The 19,857-nt window shown below is 40.8% G+C and overlaps 1 protein-coding gene across 4 annotated transcripts in view; it reads left to right on the top strand.

Annotated features, from left to right (window-relative positions):
* The window catches only part of LOC122790165 (SLAIN motif-containing protein-like), a 524,881-nt gene that overhangs the window by 488,577 nt on the left and 16,447 nt on the right, over positions 1-19,857 (top strand). For all 4 annotated transcript variants that reach the window (XM_044057761.1, XM_044057757.1, XM_044057758.1 and 1 more), the window contains one exon: positions 13,726-14,035. In XM_044057761.1, coding sequence (XP_043913696.1) covers positions 13,726-14,035 — 310 coding nt within the window. The remainder of the gene's footprint in view (positions 1-13,725; positions 14,036-19,857) is intronic.

Here is a 19,857-nt window from a genome sequence, read left to right as displayed (position 1 = left end):
GCTCACTGCCCAAACAAGTAATCTCCATGTAGGCTTCGTGCGAAGCTTACACGGAGTTTATTGAATCCTACTGAATATTTGTGTTTTGAGAGAAAGTATTCTTTGCAAATCAAAAGTACTGCTATGAGGGCAGTTTTTACCCCCTTGTATGCAGATGTTTTATGGGAGTTTTTGAACAGGGGTATATTTATAATTCTACCAGAAACCTTTTATTATTTATTTATTTATTTTTTTTATCAATTTGAATTTGTGACAACAGTTCCTTGTTGACTGATGTATGATTTGCAAGGAGGGGATAACACCAATTTATTGAGGTATGTTGAATTCTAATGATTAAGGAATACATCTGTGGGTAATTCCTATTTATTCAGCACTGATTTTTTTTGTCTGTATCACAGAGGTGGTTGCTGGTTTTACTGTTGGTAGTATTTATCATAAACTTTTATAAAAGTTCTCTCTTGCATTTTTTGTAGTTGTCATCTCTTCATGTCATGGGAAGTGTACCCAAGTCAGTTTCAGAGTGAAGAAAATTTGTAGTGTTAAGAAAACCTAGTGGATTCTGTTTCCAAGGTAAAATAAGTTTGGTTGGATGTCCAGAATTGTCTTGTTAAAATATAAGGAAAGGGCTCCTGGGGGAAGGACTTTCCTTGGTTTATTACCATTTTGCCAGTAAGACTTTTTTTAAAGGTTTGTGAGCTTAAGAAGCACTGACAAAGATTGTTTCTAATATTGCTTTGGCCTTTATTTTATTTATTTAACATTTGTTTACTGACAAAGTCCTACTTGGAATGTGCCAGTTTTCAGTGGAAGCCTGGGGAGAAATGCTCCAGACGCATGTTTTTGTAAAGTGGGAGAAAACCGGAGCATCCGGAGGAAACTCACACAAATGCAGGGAGGATGTGCAGCCGAGAATTGAATTCTTCTGTTAATTCATCTTAAAGAAGTGTAGGTTCAGTTACTGAAGAGACAGAAATCTTAAAACAGTTATAAACTTTGTCCACCTGGTGCTGGCAAGGAGAAGTTTTTGGGCTGTCAGATTTTTGTGTTAAATGTTCATTTTGTAAACTTGTTTTTCACCTCTAGGAATGCCTCTAGGACCTTTGATATTAGGGCTGCTATCAGATGCACACTGCTGGAGTGATTATTCTCGTGAATTGGTCATGTAGAACATTCCATGTATTTTGCATTTTTGGAATGTTCAAGGAACACATCAGCTTTCACTTTAGTAATATCAGGTGCCAGTGGGTTAGGTGTGCTTTATACTAACGTGCTAGAGTACATCCCATGCTCATTTTTTATGGGATTGGTAAGGGTCATGGAATCCAATTTAGGAACAGGCAATTTTGATGGTGTTTTAAATAGAAAGGAACAATTGTGGATTTCTGCCACTGCAGTGTTTTTTTTTTGTTTGGTTGCTTCACACGACCATACTTCATGCCTGATTTTTCGAGCATTTGTCCCCAAGACTCTTCGTAGTCATCTCTCCTCTTTGTCTGTCAACTTAGAGAACCGGCGTCTTATGTTGTTAGAGCAGGGTGTGATGGCAGAATTGTCCTGGTCCAAGGGTCAGCCATCAGCCAAGAAGAAGACCAAAAGAGTTCGGTCTGATTCGGCTGCTGTACTTACTCTCCCAGACATTCTTCTTGAGGCTGGTGAAAGCCCAGAGGATAGTTTGGTTATTCCATCGGATTCTTCTGCCATGACCCCTTCGGAGGCTGGCGTTGTTCTGGAATCTCGCATGTCCACAGAGGCTCTGCAGACATCCTTTACAGATGTTGGGGGGGGGGACAGTGACTTATCATATCCGAATCAATGTGGTGTTCTGCAGATTCTTGTTCGGGAGGAGATTCCTACTACATTTGACTGTTGACAAAGGTCCAAACCTTCTAAGATCTTTGGGGCTGACATCCCTTTGAAAAAGAAGCAGAAACAAAGGATATTTCCTCTGCTCCTAGGGATCCTCAGCACAGATTGCAGGATTTCACACAGGGGTGATTTAATGCACTTATGGCCTTGAAGCCCCCTCAGGAGTTTCTGTTACTGCTTCCCTTTGGTCGTCTACTCCTCTTAAGAGGCCTAGGGAGCAGGACTCTTATGATGAGAAAGTTAACTCTGGAGAAGGGTCTTTGGCTTATTCCTCTCCATTAGACTATGGTTCTGAGGACTCTTCCATTAGTCCAGATTCTCCCTCTGAAGAACTTTTCTTTGGAGATGCTCTCTTTCATATGATGGAAATCTTTAAATGGGACTGTACCCAGGTTTCTGAAGTCCAGAAGAGGTGTTATGAACTTCTCCAGATGGAATCTTCTAAGCCATCTGCTGCCCCTCCTGTTCTTACTGCCTTGCTGGACAATTTTTCAGCAGCCCCTAAAAGCCTGATAGGTTTTATAAGGTTCCTGATGATTGTAAGTTTCTTTACAAATGTCATTTTGTTGAACCCTCTGTTTTTTCTGACAAACCTTCCAAACAGTTACCTTCCATTAAATTACTTTCCTTCTGACAAGGACAGTAGGGCCATGGAAAGTCTGAGCAAAAAGGTGTACGCTGCTGTTACCTTGTCCTTTCGGTCTAACTACCAGACCCATGTGACCAGGTATATTTACACACAAATTCCTTTATAAAAGCCCTGTGGCTGACCCAGAAACAATTTCCCAGGGTCAGCCACAGGGCTAAAGGGGCTAAAGCTTCTATGGCTAAAAATCCTGTGCTCTCTCAGGCTTTTCAGGTTATTTCTGACCTTTCAGATTCTGAGTAGAAGGCTTTGGCCCACTCTTTGTTGGGCTTCTCTTGTCAAGTGGCCTGTCATTCTATTAAATGTAGTTATGATACAGCTGATGCTGCTTCAGGAGCTGCTGCCATTGGTTCTGTGTTGAGATGTTATTCTTGGCTTCACCTCCAGCCTTTGCCTGATGATATTAAGGCTAAATTGATGGATGTTCCTCTTGACAATAAAAATCTCTTTGGTTCTGCAGCTGCAGAGCTTTTAAGCCCCTGCAAGAGAAAGGTAAGGCCTTGCAGGAATTTGAAACATTTTTGATGTTCATCATGTTACCCTGCTGTAGTCATCACACTTGGGTTATCCTGCCGTCAGGCGGTCCCGCAGTCGGCCTGAGTTCCAAAGTCTTGGTCCAGCATCTGTTGCTGTCGCTTCTTCCCTGACGTCAGTGCGCCAGGGGTATATAAGAGGCATCAGATGCCATTTTCTTCAGTCTTTCTTGCCGTATGGTGCCCGAAGCAGAAGCAGTTTGCAAGTGCCAGTCGGCCGACACCTGAGATTTTCAAATTGAATTTCAGTCCGAAGTCTTCAATAAAGCTAAGTACCCCATTGGGGAACCTTTTCTTGCCTCAGTCTGATGTCAGAAAAAGTTAACAATTGCATTTCTTGTGGGAAGCAAATACCTCATAATGACTTCCATTCTTATTGTATTCCTTGCCTAGGCCCAGACCACGACGTCACAGGTTGTCGGTTTTGTGCTAGGTTTAATAAACGAACTATCAAATGCCGTTTTGACTTCGCACGACATTACTTTGGTAGTAAATTTAATTATATCATGCCGTCGGAGCAGCGAACGACTGGCATGCATAAAAAACGCAAGGATAAGGACAGGCAGCCTAGGAACAAGCCAGACTCTGAGGCCTCTGCTGGGCCTGTCGCTGGTTCTCCGGTTTCTAGTGAGGCACCTACGCAGCCCCTGACGACCGCAGAATTGGAAATCCAGACAGCTGCGGATTCTCAAGCGGAGAGTACTAGGCCGTCGCAGCCATCTTCATTAGGCCCTTCCAACACTGGAGCAGAAGGAGATCCCAGTACAGTAGAAACACCTTCGGTTGCAGAAGGTGTCTTCAGACCGACTACACTCACCATTAAATCTTATGCCAAGTTTAAAACTCCATTAAAACCAAAAAAAGACTGTACATCAGTCTACAGTTCAAGGCCTCATGCCTAAGAAACAAATGCTTAAGATGGCTGAAGATTTGATTACCCTAATTAGGGGTTCCCATCCCCCTCCAGATAAAAGACCAAGACAAGAGGGTTATGCTTCCTCTAACCAGGTTTCAATTTCCTCAGATTCTTCTGAGGAACAGGATTATACTTTTCCCCCTTATGAAGACTCTGTGTTCCCTCAGCATCTCCCCCTGAAGACAACTCCTTTAGGGAAACTTTACATACCATGAGGGAACATTTCCACTGGGAAGGCCAGGACTACTCTGATTCTAAGAAAAGGCTCCGAGAGATCCTTTTACTACCCCAGCACAGACCACTTGCTACCCCTCCAGTTTTAGACATTGTGGATGATGTTTACTTGGAGTCTAGTCTAAATCCAGACTCTCTACCTCCTGCTCCAGCCAAACCAGATAGGTACTACAGAGTACCTGTCTCACACAAATTCCTTTATAAAAGCCCTGTGGCTGACCCAGAAACAATTTCCCAGGGTCAGCCACAGGGCTAAAGGGGCTAAAGCTTCTATGGCTAAAAATCCTATGCTCTCTGAAAGGGATTCCAGAGCCCTAGATAGATGGGGAAAGAAGATATACACCTCAGCTACTCTGGCTATGAGAGCATTAAATTGTCAGTTTCACATGCTGAAATATCAGCAATTCCTAATGTCTCAATTAAAACAAAAAATGAGCACACATTCTGAACAGTCTGAATTCAAGGAAATTCAGGATCTGTTGCATGCAGCTGAACAGGTGGGCAAACATACTTTACAATGTGGATTTGATTCATTGGAAGCTTCCTGTAGAGCAGCTGTTACTGGGTCTGCCATACGTAGACATGCTTGGTTAAAAGAACAAACCCTACCTGATCATGTTAAAGCAAAATTATTGGATGCACCTTTACAGCAGGATGTATTATTTGGTGTCAAAGCAGAAGAGGTTTTAAAGAAAATGGAGGATAAGGCAAAGTCTATGCAGACAGTCAAGGATTCTTTACAGGTACAACCCCCTCGTTTCAGCAGAAATTGGCCAACAAAAAACTGGTCCTTTCCAGCTTCTGACAGATCACAGAGGGGCAAATACAGACGCCCAAGGGGTAGAGGTCAGTCACAAGGCCCTTACAAACCTTGCCAATGGGGTACTGCTACCCAGAAAGGAGGAGAAGACAGGCCCCAAGCTAGCAGAAGACAAATACAATGACTCAGTCCTCAAACTACCAAGCAAATCTCTCTTGGCAGCTCCCTTGGGAGGAAAATTAGCACTTTTTGCAGACAACTGGCACATCATCACAAAAGACAAATGGGTCGTAAGCATTGTCTCACAAGGATACAGATTCCACTTTCATACCTTGCCAAGGATAAAAGGAATGCCAAACCTGCCACCAAATCAATGGGCAGAGGCACAAAAACAAATTACAGCTCTCATGGACATGAGAGCGATTCAACAGGTACCTACACAGGAGCAAGGACAAGGATTTTACTCCAGACTCTTTCTAGTCCCAAGAAAAGACAAAGCATGGAGACCCATTCTGGATCTTTCAATTCTGAACACCTATCTAAAAGTACCAAAATTCAAGATGCTAACACTACAGCAGCTTCTTCCCATGCTGGGCAAGAATGCTTGGCTAGTAACGTTGGACCTCAAGGAGGCATACCTGCATGTCCCTATCGGACAAAATTGCAGAAGATACCGCCGCTTCATTGCAGGTTCAGCCCATTATCAATTCTCTGCACTGCTCTTTGGCTTATCTACTGCACCATGGGTCTTCACAAAATGTCTGGCACCAGTAATTGCATACTGCAGACCAAGAGGAATTCAAATATATCCATACCTGGACGACTGCCTTATTCAAGCAGAAAGCAAGGACATTCTTTTAAAGCATCTGGCATTTGTCAAACACCTTCTAAGTTGCCTAGGGTACACAGTAAACGAAAAGAAATCAAAACTAATGCCCTCACAAAACATAATATTCCTGGGTGCCAGCTTGAATACAACGGCCCAGATGGCTTATCTCACGCCAGACAAGCAACAACAGCTGACTCAATACTTCAAAATAATGGCAACAAAGACCCAACTCCCTGCAAGAAAAATTCTGCAGGCCTTGGGCTTCATGGCATCTTGCATACTACTAATACCATTTGCAAAACTGCATATGAGGAAATTACAAAGGTACCTGAAAAGCATATGGACTCATAACAGCCACAGCTTGGAAACAATGATACCACACATTCCCTGCCTTCAGCAGGAGTTTCTATGGTGGGCACAGGCATGTCACCTCAACAAGGGTCAGCCTTTCACCTTACCCACAGCCAGGCAAACTATGACAACAGATGCATCTGACTATGCCTGGGGAGCACACATGGCAGGACAGTGCATTCAGGGCAAATGGACTACAGATCAAAGGCATCTGCATATCAATCAAAAAGAAATGCTAGCAGTACAGAATGCCCTAACAGCTTTCAAGGACCTCTTACACCCAGGACAAGTAATAATAAATACGGACAATACCACAGTAATGTGGTACATAAACAAGCAAGGGGGCACACATTCCTACCCTCTATGCAGGCAAGCAATGACCCAGCACTGTCTTACCAGGTTCAATTACAAGCACAATTCCTACCAGGAAAGAAAAACACATTGGCAGACGACCTAAGCAGAAACATCATGGATCCCCACGAGTGGAAACTAGATCCACAAGTATTTGCAATGATAACTCAAAAATGGGGACGCCCAGACATAGATCTGTTTGCCAACTCCCAAAACTACCAACTTCAAAAATTTTGCACAATGACATTCCATCCACAAGCTTGGAAAGTGGACGCCCTCTCATTCAGTTGGAAAACATTAACAGTGTATGCCTTTCCTCCACTGCCTCTTCTAGCAAAGGTACTGCTGAAAGTCAGATTAGAGAGGCCACAAATGATATTCATTGCACCAGACTGGCCACGCCAGCACTGGTATCCAATTCTAAGGAACATGGCCCACAGCCCACCATGGATTTTACCACAAATTCCTCACTTGCTCACCCAGCAAGACAATCAGATTCTACACAGCCAGCTCAAGACTTTAAACCTGGTTGCATGACAAATTACCTAAACAACCAGCCAACACCTCTATCCAAAGCTGTTATGGATGTCATTCTGGAGGCCAGGAGGCCCAGCACCAGGAAAACCTATTCAGACAAATGGAAAAGATTTTGCACCTGGAACCAGGCTAAAGGCCAAAATCCCCTTGATCCAAACATTCCTCAGATTCTACAATATTTAACTGAGATGTTGCACAAAGGACTTTCCTTTTCATCTATTAAGATCCACGCCTCAGCAATTTCAGCTCATTACAACACGGATCCTCCTTTATTCTCACATCCACTCCTAAGACAGTACCTCAGAGGGGCTAAGAACATAAGACCGCCCAGGAGAGCACCAACACCTACTTGGGATCTCAACTTTGTTCTGGAAAAGCTTACACTGCCGCCCTTTCTTTCATGGAAAACTGCCCTGCTACTAGCAATAACCTCAGCTAGAAGAGTCTCAGAGCTACAGTCACTAATGGCAGTGGAGCCTTTCCTCATTTTTCATCATGACAGAGTCTCTCTACGAACTTAACCCTTCCTTTATGCCAAAGGTGGTATCCAGTGTGGCCCTAAACCAAACCATCCATTTGCCCACCTTTTTCCCAAATCCCCAGAACAAAGGAGAAAGACTCTTGCACTCTTTGGACATTCACAGGCAATTACATTACTACTTGGATAAAACTAAGGCTTTCAGAAAATCTGGCCAGCTCTTTGTAGCCTATGCTGCAGGATCACAAGGAAAAGCTATCTCAAAACAGACCATTTCAAAATGGATAGGACATTGCATACGTTTCTGCTACACGCATCATGGGAAACCGGTACCTGCTAACATTAGGTCCCACTCCACCAGGGCTACAGCTACATCAGCAGCCTTTCTCAGGGGGGTGCCAACCAATGATATTCTGGAAGCTGCAACTTGGAGTTCAGTGCACATCTTCACCAAACACTATCACTTACCTCTATATTCTAAGACTAGAGCTGGTTTTGCCACTGCAGTTTTGCAGGGCCTACTAGCTTCTTCTAACCCTGTTTAACTCCACCACCCATCCTTAGCTTTGGGATTCAACCCAAGTGTGATGACTGCAGCAGGGTAACACGATGAACATAGTACAGTTTTGTACCTACCATAAATGTAGATGTTCGAGTGTTCACCCTGCTGTAGTCCAGGTTACCCATTTTATATGTACTTTTTTATATAGCAATATACATATATATTATATAGCCTACCTATTGGGGGCACCTGACATCTGGGGGCAAGAAAAACTGAAGTAAATGGCATCGGATGCCTCTTGTATACCCCTGGCGCACTGACGTCAGGGAAGAAGTGACAGCAACCAACGCCGGAACAAGACTTTGGAACTCAGGCCGACTGCGGGACCGCCTGACGGCAGGATAACCCAAGTGTGATGACTGCAGCAGGGTGAACACTCGAACATCTACATTTATGGTAGGTACAAAACTGTACTTTTCTCCTATTTCCAAATTTCAGAAGGAATGTCCTGCCAAGCTTGCATTTGTACATAGACAGTCTTACCTTCCTTCCAAAGGTAAAAAGGGTTCTAGAAGGGCTCATCCTGCTAGGTCTACTCAGACTCCTGCTACTCAAAAGCCTCTTTTTCCAGAGAGGTCAGGTTCTGTCTGACTACCGTCTTCCCTCCCTTCTAAGTCAGGCTCCTTTATCTCTTCGTCTTGGTTAAGGATAACTGAAGATTGTTAGGTTCTGTCCATCATTCGTCAGGAATATTTCATGGTCTGGAAATACCTTCTTCCATTTTTGGGCATTCCTCAACCTCAGGAACAACTGCCCTTTTTTCAGATGTAATTCAGAGCCTTTTGTTTCAAGCTAGCATCCAAGCAGTTTCTGCTCCTCAAAGGGGGAAGGGGTTTTATTCCAGAATATTTCTGGCTTCCAGGAAAGTAGGCACCTGGAGGCCCATTCTGGATCTTTCTCAGCTCAATACGTTTCTTGAAGGTTCCTTCCTTTCGCACGCTGTCTCTTTAGACTCTTGTTTCCCATTCTACCTTAAGCTTCCTTGGCCATCTGGATCTCAAGGATGCCTATTGTGACATCCCTGTTCATCCCACTTTCTGGAGACTTTTGCATTTCACTGTTTCTTCCTTGCATTTTCAGTTCTTTGCTTTGCCCTTTGGCCTCCCTATTACCCTAAGGGTTTTCACCAAATGCCTCACTCCTGTGATTGCCTTTTGCAAGATCAGGGGGATACAAATCCTTTCCTTACCTGGATGACCTGTACATTCAGGCATCCTCTCTAAAGACCCTGCTTCAGCATTTCCACTATGCTATTTACCTCTTGCAAGGCCTAGGATTTACAGTAAATAGGTTCATAGATGTATACTAGGCTAATGGCCCTGGGGTCTTTACAAGCCTAGCCCGTAGAAGTGCCCTGGCATTGTGCCACCCGTCATTAGTTCCCAGTGCTTCTAACAATTAGAGCCCCTGGAGTGTTCCCCAGGGTGAACTTTCTATTTCCCATCCACTCATCAAGATTTCTCTTGAAGAGGGCTAGTGAGGTGCTCTGCTTGACATGTATGGGAAGTCTATTCCAAAGCATCGGCAGTTTCTGGGTTATGAACCTGTCCCTCCAGCATGTCTTGTTAATTGTGGTAATGAGGTTAAGGTCTCTGGAGCATGTGGTGTGGAGGGACTGGGATTTCTTTAGATGTAGCATTTCTAACAGAGCTAGGTCAGACATGGCTTTGTAAGTCAAGCAGAGATCGACTCTTAGTAGATGATATGAGACAGAGAATAGCTGGAGTTTTTTGAGTCTGTCCATGTAAGACGTGTTTAAGGTCTAGAATCCTCTTCGTGAGGTACTTTTGTGGCTCTCCAGCTGTTTCAGGTGTCTTGTGAGGTACATGCCAAATGGGCATTATACTCCAAGTGGTCTAATAAGGGAAGAGTAGATTGGTCTAATGAGGGAAGAGTAGAGAGAAATGATGACCTCTTTCTTCCAGAAATCCTTCCTGACTCCTCCTCAGGATAAAGTTTTTTCTTGGGTGCAGGCTGTAGACCATTCCTATGCTGGCATCCCTGCCACCTCCCAAAGCTCCAACTCTAACTGCCTTTTTTAAGTCCCCTTCTTCCTCAGGTCTTAATTATGGCAGGGGAGTTTCTAAGGGCTCTGAGTTGCATGTCTTCCACCATTCTTGTGCCTCCTCTAGCTAGGCTCCATATGAGAAAGCTACAGTGCTTCCTAATTCAGTATGGCTTCAACATTCCTCATCTTTGGATGTTCTAGTTCCTCCTCTTTCATGTCTCAAGCTAGAGCTTCAGTGGTGGATTCATCAGTTGTCTATCAACTGAGGGCTTCCTTTTCAGTCTCCAGTCCCCTCTCAAGAACTTTTTTTCGGATGCCTCAAATGTGAGGTGGGGGGCTTCTTACAACCCTCTAAAGGGCCAGGACCTTTGGTCTCTTGTCAGAGGGTGGACCATATCAACATCAAGTGCATAATTTCTTGCTGTTCAGGCTTTCATAATTTATTCCTTCCAGGGCCTGCCAAAGTCTTTACAAACAATGCACAGTGATGTGGTACATCAACAAGGAAGGGGGGAGACTCAAGTCTTACTTCCTGTGCAGAGTAGCTCTTCAGGTTTGGGATCTGACTATCCAATATCTGGTGACTCATCAGGCCATTTATATTCCTTCAGAACAGAACCTTGTGGCAGATTGAGCAGGTCCATAAAAAAACTCACGAGTAGATGCTTCATAGAGATGTGTTTCTAGACATTGTCCACCAGTGGGGTACTCCCATGTAGATCTTTTTACCTTCCCTGTCAACAAACAACTTCCTGTTTTATGCACCAGAGTCCCATGTCCTCTGGCATGGAAGGTGAACAACCCTCTCTGTTTCTCTGTGCCTACCCTTCCCCTTCCTCTCCTCTTATAGCAAAAGTCCTGTTAAAGATAGAACAGGACTCTCCCAAAATCTTGTTGGTGACTCCTCCTTGGCCCAGACAGCATTGGTTCCCTCTTCTGCACCAGCCAAGGGCAATTACCAGAAGTTATCTCACAGGGTGGACTCTCAGAAGACAAGGGTCTCTCATCCATCCTCACTTGTCCAGTCTTCATCTGACACTGTGAATGATAGGGTTTTGATCCTTATTTAGGCACTTTTTTTTCTGAGAACATGCTTTGGGTTCTGCAGGATGTCAGGAAACCCACTGTCAAGAAATCTTTGTCCAGATGGAAGAGATTTTCTGTCTGGTGTCTTGCTCGTAACCAGGATCCACTTTCTTTAGAAGTTCCTTTGTTTTTTTTCATATTTGTGTGAATTGCTCCATGTTGGGTTTGCATACTCTTCAGCTAAAGTTAACAGCTATCTCCACTTCTCTCTCTGACTCCTCCTTTAGCTTGTAGCTTTGAGGTCAAACAATTTCTTAAAGGCGTGCTATATATTAGGCCTTCTGAGAAGCCTATTCGTCTTTCATGGGAACTTTTGTTATTGAAATATTGACTCTGGCTTCTTTTGAGCCTGCAGCTTCAGCTTCCTTGCAGCACTGTACTTGGAAGACTGTTCTTCATTTGGCCCTTACTTCACATAGAATGGTGTCTGAGCTTAAAATCATTATAGGTGCCCCTTTTAGGTTTTCATAGGGACAGGGTGTCTATTCATACCATTCCTTTTATGCCCAAAGTGGTTAATGAACTGTCTCGATACTTGTATTTGGTTTCCAGGACTAGAGCTGGATTTGCCAGGGCTGTCTTGCATGGCTTTCTTAAGGGCTCTGCTGGGTCTTCCTCAGTTTCCCCTTGACCTTTTCTATTCTCCCTTTAGTAAGGAATACTACAACAGTGATATGGAAGGACATAATAGAGTATAAAGTCTTACCATAACAGATGTCCTTCCCTTCTCTCTCTACTCCTTTTTCTTTTTTCCTTCTGTATGCACATGTTCCTCCTTTTTTTCCCCATGAGCTGCTGTTCCAGTTTTGAGGTGGGTACGTCTGTATGTGTTACTTTTATTCCCTATGTGGTGAGTGGGGGGTGGGGTGGGGAGCATAGGTAATGGTGTATGATGTCCTAAAAAAATCTAAGGCTTTGGTATACTGGCCAGATGTAGGGCTACCTTTGGCAGGGATTCCCTTTAGTAAGGAATACTGCAGCAGTGAAGTAAAGGACAATCTACTCTTATGGTAAGATTTTACACAACTATACTGTTTTTTTTATATGGACTTGTTTAAGCTTTTTCATTGATGTAACCATTTGACATCTGTTTAAGTTGCAAATTTTCAGGAAGTTTGAGTCCCACGGATGAAGCTGTTAGTAAAACCAGATACTGGTTTGGGTTGTTTGCCTTTGCTTACCATTTTTTTTCACGCGCACATATACACACGTGTTTATATATATATATATATATATATATATATATATATATATAAAACTAAACATAGTCTTGCACGCGCGTGTGTGTGATGCATCTAGTGGATATAAAAAGTTTACACACCCCTGTTAAAATGCCAGGTTTTTGTGATATAAAAACACGAGACCGCAATAAATCATTTCAAAACTTTTCCCACCTTTAATGTGACCTACAACCTGTACAATTCAATTGAAAAACAAATCTGTTGGGGGGAAAAAATAAAAAATGTACAATAAGCTGGTTGCATAAGTGTGCACACCCTTAAACTAATACTTTGTTGAAGCACATTTTGATTTAATTACAGCATTCAGTCTTCTTGGGTAGGAGTCTATCAGCATGGATTTATATACATATATATATATATATATATATATATATATATATGTGTGTGTGTGTGTGTGTGTGTGTGTGTGTGTGTGTGTTGCTTAGTGTTGTCCTTTTCAAGAAAACTTGCATGCTTGAATCTGTAGTACATGTCTGTGTCCTATAACCAAAAAGAGAAGTTTTCACCTCAAAAACTAAAACACAAGGCGTAGTTCCAGGACAATAAAGGCTGTCTTCCACTAATGTAAGAATTTTCTTCCACAAGTATTTCGTAATGTTAAACCTGTTCCACTCCTGTTACAGAAAATTAAATCCACTGTGTTGTAGTAAACCACTTTAATATAAAAATAAACTAAAACAAAAGTTTACACAGATTAAGCACTTTCATCTCTCCACAGAGACTTCATCAGAATCATCTAGTAACCATCCTGAAAACATTTTATACCTTTACATTCACTGTCATTGGTTGGCCATTTAATACTTCAATTATCCAATATTCTTTTATATGATCATGTTGATGTTTCACTTCAGACCTTCTGGTCTTATTTTAAAAACTCTTAGTGAAAGCATATACATATATTTCCAAGTTGCAAGAATATACATAGTCTTACAAGATGTATATACCACCACATAATAAAAACATTTAAAAATTATTTTTAAAAAACTTGTAGTCTGTGTCCTAACTGCATCTTTTGGCTTGGAGAATACCACATTATATGAGAGTAAAGGGGGAAGCATGTCCTCCATGTCTGCAGATTTTTATTGACACGATTAGTCATACATATAGAGTGTTATATTTGTCATGCTGTGCCTGAGGGCTATTTATTGAATGAGACTGTTCTTTTCTTAGAAAAGCTGCTTTAAGCAAAATGCGTGATGCTTCATCTCTTTATATGGGTTCCATTGTAAAATGTAGCACAGGTCACTGGCATTTGACTTGAAATGAGACCAAGAATTGTGTTTGTAGTCAGAATTTTGTATGAGAAATTTTTTTTTTCTTGTTACAGGAGCAACTTCAAGTAAACTACGTTGTTCTTCCAGCAGTGGACAGTCTCCATTGTCAGTTCGACAGCCAATAAAAGCAGTCGGGGACACCTGTTCTTTAGCAACCAAGCAGGCAGTAAAAGCTGCAACACAAGCTAGTCCAATTAGTGGTGTCCGCAGGTTGCAGTCACCTGGTTCCAGCTCAGGGTCATCAAGCAGCATGTCTTCTGGACGAGTAGCTAGTGCTGGAAGCAAAGCTGCATCTGTTCGTTCTCGCACAGCCCAAGGAGGTGCATCTGGTTCTAAGAGTAAATTAATGCAGCCTTCAAAGAGGTAATAATATGCTTAGATATCTGTATATCAAAACAAGATGGTCTTGAGGCATGAATGTGCAGTTTATATACTGGCTGTATTTCCAAGAGCAGGCAAAATGTATATGCTGGTCCCATCAGCCTTTTTGACATCATACTTGTGAAATAAGATGGTATTTTTATGTGTAGATATTCTCTTCACCATATTAGCTGCTCTTTGAAAGTGCATTTTGTAGTTTTTTGGGTTTTTTTGACATTTTATGCTAGCCCCATTTTTGTTTAGGAAAAAGTTCTTCCGCCATTTTGTGGCAGATACAACTGGAAAAAAGTAGAAAGGCTGAAGAACTTCTGTACTTTCAGGAATGTTCCTTGATTTTGAATACATCTATGAAACTTGGGATTTTGAGAACATACAGTGCCACTTATCCCTAATGTAGGGATACCAAATGCCAGCTAAGGTAATTCTCTCCCCACTGTAGGGTTTGGGGGTCAGAGACCAAAGTAATTGAGAGGGTAGTGTGAAGGACTGCATATATCTGCCCACTGCAGACTGCCCTTCATGTAATGTGAAGAGTATTTTATAGGTTTCATACCTGTAGCTGCTGCAGGTTCCATTTCAGTCAACTTTTTCATTTGCTTAATGTCCTTTCCCAAGTGATCAAGTTTGAAGGGTGTCTCCACAGCTTTATTATACATAGCTTTGGTTCAGAATATGCCAAGTTGTTGAGCCAACTTTAATCTACTGTTAGTCTTTTCTTAAGGTGCTCATTTCAGCTAATTGTTAATTTAGAAAGCCACTTTGAGAAACTGTACAAATTTCATTATGTCAAAAGAAATGCAGCAGAATTTTAGAAATGGCAAAGATACTGATGCTAAAATCTGACTAGAGCAGTTCACCTCTTTTTTTGAACATGTTGTGTATGTCTTTTTACTTCTGTTGAGTATTAAAACTAGTCTTTTTTCTAATAAATTTGGATTTGGTGATACCTTCTAAAAGTTATCAAAGCTGACACTGTTTTGACAGTATTATTTTGCTTGAGATTCTGTCCCTCAAGTAGTGCCCTCTGTGAGTCAGCTGGTTAGTGTTCAACTGGTCATTTAAGTTTATAAATAGTGGTTATCCAGTTTTAAAAAATTAAGCTGTGTTAGAAATGTAGAATGGTAGAACAACAGTTTTTAAACCTATAATAAATTATGATGAAAAAATGCAGTGCTTCATTTTTTTTTTAGAACAGCTGTGTTACTGAAATCTTTATTAAAAGATCCATCTATAGACATACAAAGCCAGTGGTACTTTAAAGGGTTTGCTTATAATCAGTGTAGACTTGTATATCAGTGGGGCATCTGAATTTAATGTCAATAGCCATAAAATAAGTGTTATACAGCTGCTTATGTGATTACTGGCAATCATGCTGACTTGCAGGGACTGACTGGCACTTATTCTTCAGTGCAAGTATGTCACTTGACATCTTATACCCAAGGAAACTGCTCCTTTGCCCACCTTAGCTATGGCTTTGCCACGTGGAGCACAAGTACCACAGAATTCAGTTTGCAGTATAGACCTTCTAGAGTTTAGACCCCATCTACTGTTTGTGTTTTTTTTTTTTTTTATTAAGCCTACTGACATGACACAATATCAGAAGTGGAGAAAGATGTGTATAGAAATGGCATAGGTTTGCTTTCAAGAGTTTATGTATTCTCAGCGAAAAGTGCGTCTCTGGTAACCCTCCTGGAATATTTGTGCTGCAGGAAAGAGACCCATCTGGAAGCTTTAGATTTTGAAATGTGATTTATCACTGCAAGTAGGTTGGCTGGGAAATGATTGAAGAGGCACGGTGTACTGCATTCTTGTGTGTTGCTGAGGAGGATCCTATAAAGGTATTTAACTGCTGTTTTCCTTGATGAAGAAAAGTAGTAGAACTTGGGAATGAATTCTTTAGGTTTTGCCATTTATTAAAGATCTTTCTGTACAAGATCACACATTTTACAGAAACTGTAAATGCTTATATTACTGACAGAAAGAACAGAGCCAAAGACTCTCTTGAGTTTGGTGAGCTATTAGCAAGGGGTAGGCTTTAAAAGAAAGAGGCTTGAATTTATTAAAGACTGCAGATACAGTGGATATAAAAAGTTTACATACCCCTGTTAAAAGTCAGGTTTTTGTGATATAAAAAATGAGACCACAATAATAATTTCAAAAATTTTCCCAACTTTAATGTGAACTATAACCTGTACAATTCAGTTGAAAAACAAACAAATCTGTTAGGGGGAAAAATATAAAAAAATAAAACATACAGTTTTAAAAAAAAAAGAGCCATGTGGTAAATATTGCAGCAGAGGTGGAGGCCAGGGAAAATACTACATCAATGAAATTCAAGTTTGCAGCAATTGTTGCTGGAAACATAACAGGAAACTTTGCCAGCTATTAATCATTGTGTGCTCAAAAAGGATATGTTGCAAAGATGTTTAAAAGCAAAACTGTTTTTAAAATAGAATTTGCATGTAGACAGGAATTATGTGAAAGGTCTGTTTGTACTTTAGTACATCACATTGTTTTACTGTTGAAGTGTGAAAATGCATCAGACACTGTAATACAGGGATGCAAGACTGAAATTGAAATGTAAACTACACAGGTGCTGAGTGCAGTATCTTCTGAGAAAATACTTTTAAGACTTTGGATCTGTTTGCAACTCAAGTGTTGTGCACATGTTGTTGACAATGGATTCCATCAGAGGTCAGAAACTGCCAAAATGTTATTATGAAAGTCTTTCAAACAGTTGTACTTCAAGAAGTGAATTCTGATGTTTTGGGGCATATAGTTTGCGAGATGCTAGGAATGAAGGAAATAATGGTATTAAAACTGTCTACATATGTAGAAAATCAATCACAGTATTACACTGACATCTCTGATATTGTGCACAGTCATAATAATGATATTCTGCATGACTATACTGATTTGTTTGCAGACTTGGGAAGCTTGTCAGGAGACTGCTACAAATAAATAAAAACTGATGCAGCGCCAGTGACATATGCCTCTGGAAAACTAGCAGTGACATTTAGAAGTAAAGTAGAACAGGCACTGAAGAGCAAACAAAACTTAGGTGTTAAGCAGTTAGCCTATAGAATTTGTGGATATTGTGGTATGTCTTGTAAAAAAATAAAATAAAATTCACCCATTATTCAGATTTTCTGGATCTATGTAAAAGTAATTAAAGGAGAACAGTACCCTTTGCATATATTTTTTCTGACTACTAAATGCATACTTGGGTTTCTGGCAAATGCCGCTAGAGTGAGAAAGCTCCAGTTTTGTACAGTTGGTACTCCATAATGTATATGTAGCTTCCTTAGACTTCTAGTTCTGATTATATCAGAAGCAGGGACATTCTGTAGAACTGTTGCCCGGGTCGCTGAGGGCATGTGTTGAGTTGTAAATCTGATTATCTATTAGTATGGGATTAGACGCACAAAGATGCAGTGTGTGATGTAATACATTCTGTGGAGACAATAGGTTTTCCAGCTACAGTGCTTAAATATTCACTTGTACCTAGCAAGCAAAATGCGTAATTTCTTCTTATTGACAAAATATAATGACATGAAAATGTCAGTGTGAAAAAATATGCAGTTTGGGTGCGTAGTTTGACAACTACACCTCAAGAGACAGTTTGTGTGTGGGTGTGTCAGAGATTCTCTGAAACTTTGTAAGACGACATTATGGGCTGCCATTAAATTAAATATTCTCATTGCATGTCACATTAGAGTCCATGTTCAATTAGCAAATAAGAGAGAAGCTCAAAAAAGTGCTCTGATACTTAATGGGGAAAATTGCAATAGTAGATTTGTGTAGAGGATTAATTTAAATCCAGAAAAAGAAAGCGAAAAGTTTTAATTTATAATTTTATTATTCTGTCTAAAGAAGGTCTTTATGAGAAAAATTATTTAACAGAAAATGAGAATTTGCAGTAATGTCCACTTCAAAGTAAAGTGATGTGTTGTGAAATGATAGGGAGTAACGCGAATAAGATATTGGATTACAGTGTATGAATGTTGCATGCAGTTAGTACACTAAAGTAGTGAATTAAACAAAATGTGTTTGTCAGTCTAAGATTCTGAAAGATAAGTACTGTAAACAGTTTTGTATTACTGTCAAAACTGAATATTAAAGTCTTATTGACTGTCCACTTTTGCTTACTAGTGTTCTGTCATGGGATTAAGAGACTGGTATAGCTGCTGAATAGGCTAAGATGGCATAATTTAAAATTACAGTATGTTTAAAATTAGAGTGAAATGTCTGAGATACTTGAGTCATATTCGGACCTTTGTGTGACTAAAATATGATCCAGAGAAAATCTGACCTCTCGTTAAATGCCAAGGCTAGAAAAGAAGTAGTTATTGGAGTAGTTTGAAGGCATGATGCAGCATGTTGCAGAGTGTCTAAGGTAGTTGTGCTCTCTAAATATGTCAAAGCAAGGTGTTGCTTGGGAATAAAACTGTGAAAGAGATGCGTTTGGAACAGTGAAAAAGGAGAGAGTTTTGAAGAGCTTTAACTCCATACTGCTGCTATAGTGTTAATATGTGAATAAGCCAGTTCTGTCTGTTCAGTTTGGTAACTGGGGTAGAGCGCTGATCCAAATTAATTTATTTTGGTGTCAGCCTGGACAAATATAAATGAAATGATTGGTACAACATGAGGTCTTTAATATTAGTAGAGAGGGATTCACAGAGTTTGAGGGCTAAGACAGTGAAGGTATGGTTATTGCAATGAAGTCTGGTTCTGGGACATTGAGTAAGTGGACCAGAGTGGTTAAGATTTGTTATATTGTAACTGGGGGTGGGGTTGTCTGAAGAGGGTTGAGGCAAGTGAAGGACATGAATTGAGGCAAGTGAAGGACATGAGTGTGATTCAAGGAGCTTGTAGAGTTGGGATCCAAGAAGCAGTTTGGTGCATTGTTGGACAAGTAGTCAATTGGCTTTATTAAGAGTGATGTGATGATCATTTCTAGGGAAGTGGGTAATGAAACAGCTGATAGAAATGCTTAGTTTGGATGGTGGAGGAGTATTTCTTGCATGCTGCTGCAACCAGTGGAGGTCCATATTCAAGCTGGGCTAGTAGAATGCCTCTGCCTATGGCATTTCTGTTGGTCTGGAGAGAAAGGGAGACATTTTATAGAACCAAAATAGGAGGGAATTTATCTTCCCCATTTGTTCTAGATGAAGGTGAAAATTCAGTGCAGGATCAAGCCACATACCAAGGTATTTGATGGACTTACATTGATCAGTGGGGTTGTCAGGATAGTCATGGATAAGAACTGATTGAGTTTTTCTTCTGTTTATTGGAGAAGGTTCCACACTGCATTTATTTAATTTTGGAAGTGTTCAGCATTATCCTGTTAAGCCATTTGATAAGAGAAAGAAAGTCTGCATGTAGTTGTATGGTCAAGCAGGTCAGATTTGAGTGAAATAAGATCATGTCATCAACTTATAGTATGAAAGACGAAAAGTGAGTGAGTTGAAGTGGTAGTTTAATGAAAATGGAGAAAAGAAGGGGAGCCAAAATGGAGCCCTGAAGGATCCCTTTAAGGAAAATGGTGTTCTGAAACTGAACAGAGAAGTACAGATTGGAAAATTGATGTTTAAACCAGGGAGTGGTATCTGGGCTAATTGCAATTTCTGTTAGGTGATCTAAAAGAATGTTATGGTCTACCAGCTCAAAAGCTCTGCTGAGGTCAATAAAGATAGGAGATGGCCTTTGTCTATAGCCAGGAGGATACTATCAGTAAGTATCCATAGTACTGTAAAACTGCTCCTACCAACTCAAAAGCCATGCTGTTTTTGAGGATAGATTAT

Source organism: Protopterus annectens, chromosome 15.part0 (genome assembly GCF_019279795.1).
Source record: "Protopterus annectens isolate FY-2018-M chromosome 15.part0, PAN1.0, whole genome shotgun sequence".
NCBI classification, from domain to species: domain Eukaryota; kingdom Metazoa; phylum Chordata; order Ceratodontiformes; family Protopteridae; genus Protopterus; species Protopterus annectens.
The sequence above is the reverse complement of the archived record's forward strand: the minus strand, read 5'-3'. Positions and strand labels throughout refer to the sequence as shown.